Raw genomic sequence first — 12,934 nt, 5'->3', positions numbered from 1 at the left:
CCCTACAACCACACCCACCCCCCACTTCTCTCCCCCCACCTTAAACCAGCTTATATTTCACCCCTCTCCTAATATTACTCAGTTCTGTTGAAGGGTCATGAGGACTCAAAACGTCAACTCTTGTCTTCTCCACCGATGCTGCCGGACCTGCTGAGTTTTTCCTGCTGAGTCTTTCAATATAGTATTATTTAGTATTCCCTGTGGAACACCTAAAAGGAAATTCTACTCCTATGCATTATATCTGCCTTCCTTATGATTCATGCACAACATTGACTCAGTATTATGTATATAAATGCCAGGCCATCCTGATCATGTCATATCACCTCTGGAAATATTGTGCATCATAACGCTAACCATCCTTTTCTTTTTTTTCTAAAGTGCCCACCAAATGTGCATAAAATGGATGGCTACGCCTGTGACAATGATCAGGTATATAATGGAGTTTGATTTCTCCTTTGGTGAATCAGATTGATCTCTAAAGGTTATCTGCTCTGTACTTACCTCATTGCATTTCTTTCAGGGACTTTGTTATGGTGGAAGATGTAAAGCTAGAGAGCGACAATGCAAATACGTGTGGGGAGAAAGTAAGTAGATTTTTAAACATATTATGACACAAAATAAAAAGCCTTTCGTATTTTGGTTTATTCATTAATCCATATTTTGCTTTATATTTACATTATATTTATATATTACTCCAGTACTTTGAATTGTCCTGCATGAATTGTCAGATTGGAGAATGAATCATATTCTATGGGCAATCAGTTTTCACCTTTTACTTTGGATTTAATAATTTCATTTGTAAGGTTTTCAAAATATTCAATATTCAACACTTATTGTTCCATCTGATTCACAGGGCTGCCTCTAATGACATGTGTGCCCACTGGGATAACCATGGAAACAATCCAAATCAAAGCTAGAGACACCTCTCATTAAAATGGGGGTTTTCAGAGTCCATTTGACCACACGGTGGTCAAATAGTTAAACAGCTGCCAATGCCAGTACTTAACTCGGGTTTGCCAGTTTGAATCTGGCCATAAGCAGAAAGACCTCTATCACACATTCATTATGTCGGTCTGTGTGGAGCTTGGGAAAGAGCCTCATCAGATTGTCAAAGTCACAATCATGACTGAACTAAGTGTACATATTTAGATGCTTTAATATCATGTTTGTGACTTTGGAGCAACAGTTCCAATGCTGTTCCTTCGTGCCCCAAAGCATAAGCAGCACAGTTTCAGCAGCAATAGAACCAAGACTAAATAGGGAATTCCACCCTGTTATGTCAGGAACGTTTTGCTTGCCAGCAAGAAATCCTTTTTGAAAATTAGACCTTTAAAACATGATGAGTGATGTTTTTAGTACAATAGAATGTTGAATATCCAACCCAGCCTGGACAAAAATATAAGCAGATATACTACAAGCTCAGATAAACAGTTGTTTTATTTTCTCTCTCTCGCTCTCTCATTTTGTTCTTCCTCTTTTCGTGTGTCAATCTTTATTTATTGCACATGAGGAATGCTGTATAAATGAAAGCCATTGTTCTTTGTGTTTTATTTCTCTTTCTCAGCTCTTTCCCTGTCTCACCTCCCAGCTGGCAGAAACTGAGGAGGGCCAGTTAAAACGAGGGCAGTCCCTTGCCCTCTCCAATCCCATTGCCTCACCACCTGCACCTTTGAGAAGATCAGCAGGACACTCACCCCAAGCTGGTGGGCCTCCTGTTTAAATAAGCAGTTGAAGCCCCAGTGACATAATTGGGACCGATTCTGCAATTTTTGTTGATGCCTGAGTGGGGAAGAAGTGATGGCTTTCCCATCAGGCCAAAACTGTAAATCTTCCTTTGTTTCACTTTCTGCTTATGTTGTTTTTTTTGTTCCTCTTCAATATCTCCAACTGCTTATTTTCTCTGTGCTTTTCTCTTTTTCTAATTTATTGCCCCTGCCCACATTCCCTCATTTTTTTCCTTATGTTGCCATTAGCTTTTCCCAAAAGCACCAAATGGTGTTGGCGGTATTAGAGAAAAGGATAAGTCAAGAGTGTTAAAAGAAATTTAATAATTTAAACAAGATAATGGAAATGAGAATTGAGCACCGTGGCAAGTTTTTTAAATGGGCTGTATATAGGACTATTAGCTGCAGAACCGGGTTGGGAAATTGATTAGTGCCTTGAAAGAGACTGTTAAATGGCCTAACAGTGTCTTGTTGATTAATATATAACTAAATTACATGAGAATATGATATACAGCCTCTTTATAAATTGACTGTGCTAATGTTGGACAATGCTGTCCTCTCCTGGTATGTTTGGGCTTCACCTCAGAGGACACCTGTGGCAAGTTGTCATCTGTGGTCATTGTACAGTAGTTGTCTTCTTTCTTCAGCTATCATCTCTTCCTAACTTTATTTACCTCTGTCCACTGTAAGCTTCTATGCTACTCGATTGTCTTCAACTGTTAAATTAAACTGTGATGCATTTTATAATCTTTATTACTGTATGGCTAAACTTTCATTTTGGAAATGTGGAATCATCTTGGATAGGTAGGAAATGGCACACTCAAAATATATTTTTTTCTGTGTAGAACAAGTTGTTGGCCAGTGGATTTTTCTTGGGGTTATCCTTCATTTCTAAGCTGCCATTTCTCCTGCAAATCAGTCAGCTGGCTGGTTAGAAGTAGGCATGGAATTTTGGTGCAGCAGGGGGCCTTTGGCCAGTCGTGAAGGAACATTTGTCAGATACTAGCTGCAGAGAGAGTTTTTTTGGAGGTTTTGCCGACAGTCTTGCAAGAAGGAAAATGGAGGGCAGCCCAGGCAGGGGAGACCCAAACCTCCCACAAAGAAACTTACATTTTTTTAATAAACATACCTGTTCGGATCCCTTCCAACCACTGGATCCTGCTGCCACTGTCCTCACTTGGCAGGAAATTCACACCTCAGGCCACCCATTCAATTGCAGGCAGAACCCAATGGCATCGTTGCATCCCGACCTGCATACTTAAAGAAGGATCACCACTGGCTTTAGGTCGATGTCCAAGCTGCCTGCACAAAAGTGCAAGTTAAAATTCGAGTCATCGGGACGGGAGCAGGTCATTGGCAAGTTAGTCACCTGACTGAATTTTAATTAGCTGCCCGTAGTTACTATCGCCCCTCTAATTGTTGATAGCTTTTTACTTGCAAAAATTATGAGTCCCCATTTTTGAAATCCTGGGCTGAATTTTATGTGCCCCCTCAGAGGGCCTGTTTCCTGCAGGGGGGGCACGTAAATTGGGGTGGGCTTCTCGCCCACACCTGAGTTCACCTTGATAATATAGGGGATGGGCGGGCACTTGAACCCCACCTCCTTCCTTCCTACCTGCTCACTCCCTTAAGCCCACCCCCTCCCCCACCCACTGGCCCTCTCCCTAACCTTCTCAAACCTTCCCGGCCCAAGACCCCGGACTTACCTGCTCCTGAATCCAATGCCTTGGGATCCTGTTTTCCCCAGCAGCTGTCACCGACATCCTCCTGGCACTGCCTGGGCTGATGGAGCTGCTAGCCCACTTGTTAATAATCCCACAGCACGTTATGGCTGCAGGGCAGGTCGGTGATTTCCTGGGGAGCGAGCCATCCGCCCCCTATGTAACTCTGCCCCCAGTGTCAGTTGCGGGGGAGGTGGTGGCATAGTGGTATTGTCACAGGGTAATGCTCTGGGGACCCAGGTTCAAATCCCACCACAGCAGATGGTGGTGAAATTTGAATTCAGTAAAAATCTAGAATTAAAATACTAAGGATAACCATTGTCAATTGTTGTAAAAACCCATCTAGTTCACCAATGTCCTTTAGGGAAGGAAATCTTCCATCCTTACCTTGTCTGGCCTACATATGACTCCAGACCCAGAGCAATGTGGTTGACTCTTAAATGTCCTCTGAACAAGGGCCATTAAGGATAGACAATAAATGTTGGCCTAGCTAGCAATATCCAAATTCCATGAACAAATGAAAAAAAAGCAGAAAGGTGTGAACATGCTGAGGAATACCAATCATGTCACTTCCATGTTGAATTATATGCCATAAAAAGGCACATGGCCATTGTTAAATCTATTTTAAACACAGCCTAGAACTGCAGGGGTGTATTGGCAGTTATCCAGCATGTAGGCATGTTATTTTTGGCAACTAAATTATTTGAAAGATTCTCCTATAACCCTGAGAGTTAGTGATGGGCACATCTCAACATAAGTGCCAAGCTGTGCCTGTTGGGCTGCTCTGTCATTTTATGCCCCTGCTCGCCGACTGGAAAATTCTTCCCCAACTTTCTTCCTCTGGTAGTTGTAGGAGATTCTATAATTAGGAGAATTAATAGCATCCTTTGTAAGCAGGATCGAGAGTCCTGCATGGTATGTTGCCTGCCCGGTGCCAGGGTGAGGGATAGCTCTGACTGGCTTGAAAGGAGATTGGAGAGGGAGGAGGAAGATCCAGTTGTTGTGGGCCACATCGGGACAAATAACATAGGTAAGACTAGGAAAGAGGACCTGTTTGGGGATTATCAGGAACTAGGAACTAAATTAAAGAACAGGTCTTCAAGGGTTATAATCTCTGGATTACTACCCGAGCCACGTGCCGATTGGCATTGGGACGCGAGAATAAGGGAAGTAAATACCGTGGCTAAAGGAGTGGTGCGGGAAAGAGGGGTTGCATTTCATGGGGCACAGGCATCAACTTTGGAACAGGAGGGATCTGTACCGTTGGGACGGTCTCCACCTGAACTGATCTGGGACCAATGTTCTAGCGAAAAGGGTAAATGGGATGGTCAACAGGACTTTAAACTAGAAAGTGGGGGGGAGGGAAGGGTAAAACTCCAAGACTTATGACTAACGGGAAACAAAGCAGCAGGTTAGCGTTGAGGTGGGGGGGGGGTGGATTCAATTTCATGGAAAATTATGAAAAAACTGAAAAGAAAGGAGAGCCCAGGAGAGGCTATTAAAGTCCCCAGAACACAAAATAGGACAGAGTGTTTGGAAAGGGCTAGGAATCTAACTTCAAGCACATCAAATAAAGGGACGACAATGAGAAAAGGGACGGGAAATACAGGACTGAAGGTGTTGTATCTGAATGCACGCAGTATACGAAATAAGGTAAATGAGCTTGTGGTGCAGACTGAAATTGACAGGTATGATGTGGTGGGCATCATGGAGACATGGCTGTAAAGGGATCAGGACTGGGAGCTAAATATCGAAGGATATATATCCTATCGAAAAAATAGGCAGGTTGGCAGAGGGGGTGGGGTTGCTTTGTTAGTAAGAAATGAAATAAAATTGATAGCAAGAAATGACGTAGGGTCAGATGATGTAGAATCTGTGTGGGTAGAGTTGAGGAACCGCAAAGGTACAAAAACCTTAATGGGAGTTATGTACAAGCCTCCAAACAGTAGTCAGGATGTGGGGCACAAGATACACCAGGAGATAGAAAAGGCATGTAAGAAAGGCAAGGTGACAGTGATCATGGGGATTTCAATATGCAGGTAGACTGGGAAAATCAGGTTGGTAGTGGATCCCAAGAAAAGGAATTTGTGACAAAAACAAAAATACCTGGAAAATCTCAGCAGGTCTGGCAGCATCTGCGGAGAGGAAGACAGTTAATGTTTTGAGTCCAAATGACCCTTCAACAGAACTAAGTAAAAATAGAAGAGAGGTGAAATATAAGCTGGTTTAGGGGCCGGCGGGGGTGGGGGGGAAAGTATAGCTGGATAGAGGGCCAGTGATTGGTTGAGATAACCAAAAGATGTCATAGACAAAAGGACAAAGAGGTGTTGAAGGTGGTGATATTATCTAAGGAATGTGCTACTTAAGGGTAGAAAGCAGGACAAGCAGGGTAGATCAAAATAGGCTAAAAGGTAGAGATAAAACAATGGATGAAAATACATTTAAAAATAATGGAAATAGGTGGGAAAAGAAAAATCTATATAAATTATTGGAAAGGAAAGGGGGGATAGGAAAGGGGGTGGGGATGAAGGAGAGAGTTCATGATCTAAAATTGTTGAACTCAATATTCAGTCCGGAAGGCTGTAAAGTGCCTAGTTGGGAGATAAGGTGCTGTTCCTCCAGTTTGCGTTGAGCTTCACTGGAACAATGCAGCAGGCCAAGGACGGACATGTGGGCATGAGACCAGGGTGGAGTGTTGAAATGGCAAGCGACAGGGAGGTCTGGGTAATGCTTGCGGACAGACCGAATGTGTTCTGCAAAGCGGTCACCCAGTCTACGTTTGGTCTCTCTAATGTAGAGGAAACCATATTGGGAGCAATGAATTCAGTAGACTAAATTGAGGGAATTGCAAGTGAAATGCTGCTTCACTTGAAAGGAGTGTTTGGGCCGTTGGATGGTGAGGAGAGGGGAAGTAAAGGGGCAGGTGTTGTACCTTCTGTGCTTGCATGGGAAGGTGCCGTGGGAGGGGGTTGAGGTGTAGGGGGCGATCGAGGAGTGTACCAGGGTGTCCCAGAGGGAACGATCCCTGCGAAATGCCGCCAGTGGGGGTGAAGGGAAGATGTGTTTGGTGGTGGCATCATGCTGGAGTTGGCGGAAATGGCGGAGGATGATCCTTTGAATGCAGAGGCTGGTGAGGTGATAAATGAGGACAAGGGGGACCCTATCATGTTTCTGGGAGGGAGAGGAAGGTGTGAGGGCGGATGCGCGGGAGATGGGCCAGACACGGTTGAGGGCCCTGTCAACGACCGTAGGTGGAAAACCTTGGTTAAGGAAGAAGGAAGACATGTCAGAGGAACTGTTTTTGAAAGTGGCATCATCAGAACAGATGCGACGGAGGCGAAGGAACTGAGAGAATGGAATGGAGTCCTTACAGGAAGCGGGGTGTGAGGTGCTGTAGTCGAGGTAGCTGTGGGAGTCAAAATGGAATGTCTACAACATGGCTTTTTGGAGCAGCTTGTGGTGGAGCCCACTAGGGAACAGGCAATTCTAGATTTAGTGATGTGTAATAAGGCAGATTTGATAAGGGAGCTTAAGGTGAAGGAAACCTACGAGGAAGTGACCATAATATGATTGAATTTACCCTGCAATTTGAGAGGAAAACATTGGAATCAGATGTAATGGTATTACAGTTGAATAAAAGCAACTACAGAGACATGAGGGAGGAGCCGGCCAGAATTGACTGGGAGATGAGCCTAGCAGGAAAGACAATAGAACAGCATTGGCAGGAGTTTCTGGGAGTAATTTGGGGGAGACAACAAAAATTCATCCCTAGGAAGAAGAAGCATACTAAAGGGAGGATGAGGCTGACAAGGGAAGTCAGGGACAGCATAAAAGCTAAAGAGAAAGCATACAATGCAGCGAAGAGCAGTGAGAAACCAGGGGATTGGGAAGCCTACAAAGACCAACAGAGGACAACTAAAAAAGAAATAAGGAGGGAGAAGATTAAATATGAGGTTAAACTAGCCAGTAATATAAAAGAAGATTGCAAGAGTTTTTTTTAGATATATAAAGGGTAAGAGAGAGGCAAAAGTGGACATTGGGCCACTGGAAAATGACGCTGGAGAAGAAGTAGTGGGGAACAAAGAAATGGCAGAGGAACTGAATAGGTACTTTGCATCAGTCTTCATGGTAGAAGACACAAGTAACATCCCCAAAGTTCAAGAGAGTCGGGGGGGCAGAGGTGAGTATGTTGGCCATTACCAAGGAGAAGGTGATAGGAAAACTGAAAGGTCTGAAGGTCAATAAATCACCTGGACCAGATGGATTACATCCCAGAGTTCTGAAGGAGATAGCTGAAGAGATAGTGGAGGCGTTAGTGGTGATCTTTCAAGAATCACTGGAGTCAGAGAGGGTCCCAGAGGACTGGAAAATCACTAATGTAGCCACCTTGTTTAAGAAGGGAGTGAGGCAAAAGACGGGAAATTACAGGCTGATTAGCCTGACCCCGGTTGTTGGTAAGATTTTAGAGTCCATTATTAAGGATGAGATTTCAGAATACTTGGAAGTGCATGGTAAAATAGGGCAAAGTCAGCATGGTTTCGTCAAGGGGAGGTCATGCCTGACAAATCTCTTAGAATTCTTTGAGGCAGTAATGAGCAGGTTAGACAAAGGAGAGCCAATGGATGTTATCTACTTGGACTTCCAGAAGGCCTTTGACAAGGTGCCGCACAGGAGGCTGCTCAGTAAGATAAGAGCCCATGGTGTTAGAGGCAAGGTACTAGCATGGATAGAAGATTGGCAGTCTGGCAGGAGGCAGAGAGTGGAGATAAGGGGGTCCTTCTCAGGATGGCGGCTGGTGACTGGTGGAGTTCCGCAGGGGTCAGTGTTGGGACCACAACTTTTCACTTTATACATTAATGATCTAGATGAAGGAACTGAGGGCATTCTGGCTAAGTTTGCAGATGATACAAAGATAGTTGGAGGGGCAGGTAGTATTGAGGAGGTGGGGAGGCTACAGAAGGATTTGGACAGGTTAGGAGAATGGGAAAAGAAGTGGCAGATGGAATACAATGTGGGGAAGTGTGAGGTCATGCACTTTGGTAGGAAGGATAGAAGCATAGACTATTTTCTAAATGGGGAGAGAATTCAGAAATCTGGAGTGCAAAGGGACTTGGGAGTCCTAGTCCAGGATTCTCTTAGGGTTAACTTGCAGGTTGAGTCGGTAGTTAGGAAGGCAAATGCAATGTTGGCATTTATTTCAAGAGGACTAGAATATAAAAGCAGAGATGTGCTGCTGAGGCTTTATAAGGCTCTGGTCAGACACATTTGGAATATTGTGAGCAATTTTGGGCTCTGCATCTCAGGAAGGATGTGCTGGCCCTGGAGAGGGTCCAGAGGAGGTACACAAGTATGATCCCAGGAATGAAAGGCTTAACATATGAGGAACGTTTGAGGACTCTGGGTCTATACTCGATGGAGTTTAGAAGGATGAGGGGGGATCTGATTGAACTTACAGAATACTGAAAGGCCTGGATAACGTGGACGTGGGGAAGATGTTTCTATTAGTAGGAGAGACTAGCATCCGAGGGTACAGCCTCAGAGTAACGGGAAGACCTTTTAGAACAGAGATGAGGAGAAACTTCTTTAGCCAGAGAGTGGTGAATCTATGGAATTCATTTCCACAGAAGGCTGTGGAGGCCACGTCATTGAGTGTATTTAAGACCGAAATAGATAGGTTCTTGATTAGTAAGGGGATCAAAGGTTACAGGGAGAAGGCGGGAGAACGGGGTTGAGAAACATATCAGCCATGATTGAATGACAGAGCAGACTCAATGGGCCGAATGGCCTAATTTCTGCTCCTGTTTTATGGTGTTAGGGTCTTTGAATTCTTTTAATGGTTTTTGTTAGAAACTAAAATACATCCATTTATTTCTTAGGAGCAAGAGCTGCAGACAAATTATGTTATGAGAAGCTTAACATTGAAGGGACCGAGAAAGGAAACTGTGGCAAAAACAAAGACACCTGGATCCAATGTAATAAACAGTAAGTAACTTCCTCACCAACACCATTTCACGTATGATAATACTGCCATTTAAATTTTGTGTTAACGGACCAAAAAGTTTCAAAACACTTCACACAAGAATTTATTTTGGAAGTGAAATGATTGTTAGACAAACATCCATCCTGTTGATTTTTGGGGGTGCTGAACCCCTCATTGTTATGGGAATGGATAGCAAAACCTCAGACGTGAGACTAATGAGATGAAGTCAGAACAAGTTTATTAAGTTTTCATGTAAACTACAGCAATAAACTCAGGCAGTGATTTACAGTCTAACCTGGGTTATATACTTCCCTTATTATGACAGGGCAGGGAGTGCACAATGACTTCTGTTCTTGCAACTTTAGGTCTTTGCCTCTTCTTCCCTGTTCCTCTCTCTCCCTTCTTAACTCCTATCTTGTTCTCTTGCCTCTAGATCTCTCCACAATGTACATCTGCTTGGGAGGCGCTCTTTTATCCTGATTCTTATCCAATTAACCCCTCCCTCTCCCTAATCATCTTCAGCCCAATAGTTGAGCCTGCTTTCCTTGACCAACCAGAAATAGTTTGTGTGGTTGTTGCTAACCTTACATAATTATATAATGCCTTTTGTATTTACCACTGTATCTCAAGGCTTTTATATCTGTGGTCTCTTATTTTATAGAGAGACGCATCTACATTAGGTGCTTGCCTTTATCTTACACAAACAGTTCTCAGACAGCTTCAAAATCTTAGCTTTTTGCTGCGAGTAAGCTCTTGCACAACTTGACCATTTGCCGATGGGCCCACTGCCTTGCATTTTCCTGAAAATCCACACACCCCTACACCCCTTACCAACTATCCCACATACACTCTGTGAAGTCATCCTCCAAGTTCCCTTTGCCAATTTTATTCATCCAATCTCCCACAATTATTGCAGTACTTTTCTTACATGCCCCCATTATTTCTTGATTTATATACTGAAAGCCCAGATCTCCACTAATTTGTTTAAACTGGACACAAGGGAAAACATTGCTGGACTGACAACCTTTTTCCCTTAGATCTATTTTGTCAATGCCTCAGTGTTTATTTACATATGTTAAAGTGCTTATTATTTCTGCTATTGATACTTTAAATGTCTGGTTTTTTTAGAGTTGTAGTAACAGCAGATTTTTAAAGAATATTATGAATGGCTGATGTTTAAAGCTTTTTGTAACCACACATGCCATTGTTACTATAGGGTTCATTGGTTTTGTACAGAATGTATACTGGGTGAATGGGCATGAATGCTGATGTCGCATTGATGTCAGCTACTAGTCCTGCACTGTTGGATTTCAATGCAATTTACATTACTGCAAAAGAAACAAGTGAAGTTAGCCATATCTCTTTACAGAAGTTAATTAAATAAATGACTGCACTCATTCCTTAAGTAATTTGAATTTTAATGCTGTCTGTTTACTTCAAATTCAGCCTATGTTGCACACAAGTAGTACTTAATGTTACATGGTTCCTGAAAGATTAACTTGAAGCAAAATATGCAAATTGAAATTGAGAAATGTAATGATCAGCTTGTAAGTATGAGCAATTAAGTACTGTATACAAAATTAATCTTGCATTTAGCATGAACCTGACTGCTTTTGATTTGATCCAGAGATGTACTTTGTGGTTATCTGTTGTGCGATGATACCACCGGGGTGCCAAGAATAGGAGAACTCTCAGGTGATGTGACTATCTCAACCTTCTTACAGAAACACAAGCATATCAACTGCAGGTAATTTACTATACCTCTCATATACAAGATACAAAATAACCAGGAGAAGAAACTGTAAAATGAATTCACAGTATTATTTTCCTCATAAATTGCTCATTAGTGCAACAAGGTAAATTTTCCAGCCCAGGGCCTCACACACAGGTGCAATTTGGCAAATCAGGCGGTTCATTTTCCAATGAGCATTTTGAGCTAAATTAATAGGTCTTTATTCTCTGGAGTTTAGAAGAATGATCTTATTGAAATGCATAACATTCTTAGAGGGCTTGACAGACCTTGATGGACTGATTCCCCTGGCTAGATACTATTCATCTATGGATTATAATCTCAGCATAAAGGGTTGGTCATTTCGGACTGACATGAGGAGAAATTCTTTCATTCAGAGGTTTGTGAATCTTTGAAATTCCTTGTCTGAGAAGTTGTTGATGTTTAGTCATTGAGTATATTCAAGACAAATAATTTTTGGACATTGTTAAAAGCAAGAGATATGAGGATCAGGTGGGAAAGTGTGTTGAATGGTGGAACCAGCCTGAGAACCTGGGCAGCCTACACATGCTCCCAATTATAATGTTCTTAAAAATCAGATGCTAAGACACCTTTAATGCACTTTCTGCAAGAGGACCACCAGATCAAAGAAATCTATGTTTCCCACTTGCCTCCACTGTGCCATTATCAATTACTAGTTCACTTTCTGTCAACGGCACAGCTTTCCTTTTAATGATAATCTGTAGCTCTTTAAGACCTGTTTCTGTATTTGGATTTCCAGAAGGCATTTGATAGGATGTCACATCAAAGGTTATTGTGGAAAATAAAAGTTCATGGTGTAGGGGGTAATATATTAGCACGGATAGAAGATTGACTGGCTGGTAGAAAACAGAGAGTATGCAAAAATAGGTATTCTTCTGATTGGCAGGATGTGACGAGTGGAGTCAATGACTTAGATGAGGGGAGTGAAGGCATGATAGCTAAATTTTCAGATGACAGGAAGATAGGTAGGAAAGTATGTTGTGAAGAAGACATAAGGAGGTTGCAGATGGATATAGATAAGTTGAGTAAGTGGGAGAACATCTGGCAGATGGAGTATAGTGTGGGAAAATGTAAGGTTGTTCACTTTGGCAGGAAGAATAAAAAAAAAACAGAGTATTCATTAAATGAAGAATGGCTGCAGATTTTGAGGTGCAGAGGGATCTAGGTGTTCTAGTGCATGACTCAAAAAGTTACAGGTACAGCAAGTAATTAAGAAGGCTAATGGAATGCTATCCTATATTATGAAAGGAATTGAACATAATAGTAAGGATGTTATGCTTCTGTTATACAGGGCATTGGTGAAACCACATCTCAAATAGTGTATGCGGTTTTGGTTTCCTTATTTAAGGAAGGGTGTTAAAGCATTGGAGGCAATTCAGAGGAGGTTTACTAGATTGATACCTGGAATTGTCTTATGAGGAAAGATTAGATAGACTGGGCTTGTTTCTGCTGGAGTTTAGAAGAGTGAGGGGTGACTTCACTGAAGTATGTAAGATCCTGAACAGTTTTGACAAGGTCGGCAGGGAAAGGATGTTTTCTCTGGTGGATGAGCCCAGAACTAGGGGGCACTGTTTTAAAATTAGGAGTTGCCCTTTTAAGACAGAGATGAGGAGAATTTTTTTCTCTCAGAGGGTTGTGTGACTTTGGAACTCTCTGGCTTAGAGGAGGTATCATTGAATATTTTTAAGGCCGAGGTAGATAGATTCTGGTTAGACAAGGAAATCAAAGGTTATTGGGG

General features: G+C 42.5%; 1 protein-coding gene across 1 annotated transcript in view; it reads left to right on the top strand.

The window, feature by feature from the left end:
• The window catches only part of adam22 (ADAM metallopeptidase domain 22), a 473,836-nt gene that overhangs the window by 356,064 nt on the left and 104,838 nt on the right, over nt 1-12,934 (top strand). The window contains exons 19-22 of the mRNA XM_041183951.1: nt 379-429; nt 521-584; nt 9,322-9,427; nt 11,053-11,172. Coding sequence (XP_041039885.1) covers nt 379-429; nt 521-584; nt 9,322-9,427; nt 11,053-11,172 — 341 coding nt within the window. The remainder of the gene's footprint in view (nt 1-378; nt 430-520; nt 585-9,321; nt 9,428-11,052; nt 11,173-12,934) is intronic.

Source organism: Carcharodon carcharias, chromosome 3 (assembly GCF_017639515.1).
Source record: "Carcharodon carcharias isolate sCarCar2 chromosome 3, sCarCar2.pri, whole genome shotgun sequence".
Classification (NCBI taxonomy): domain Eukaryota; kingdom Metazoa; phylum Chordata; class Chondrichthyes; order Lamniformes; family Lamnidae; genus Carcharodon; species Carcharodon carcharias.
The sequence above is the reverse complement of the archived record's forward strand: the minus strand, read 5'-3'. Positions and strand labels throughout refer to the sequence as shown.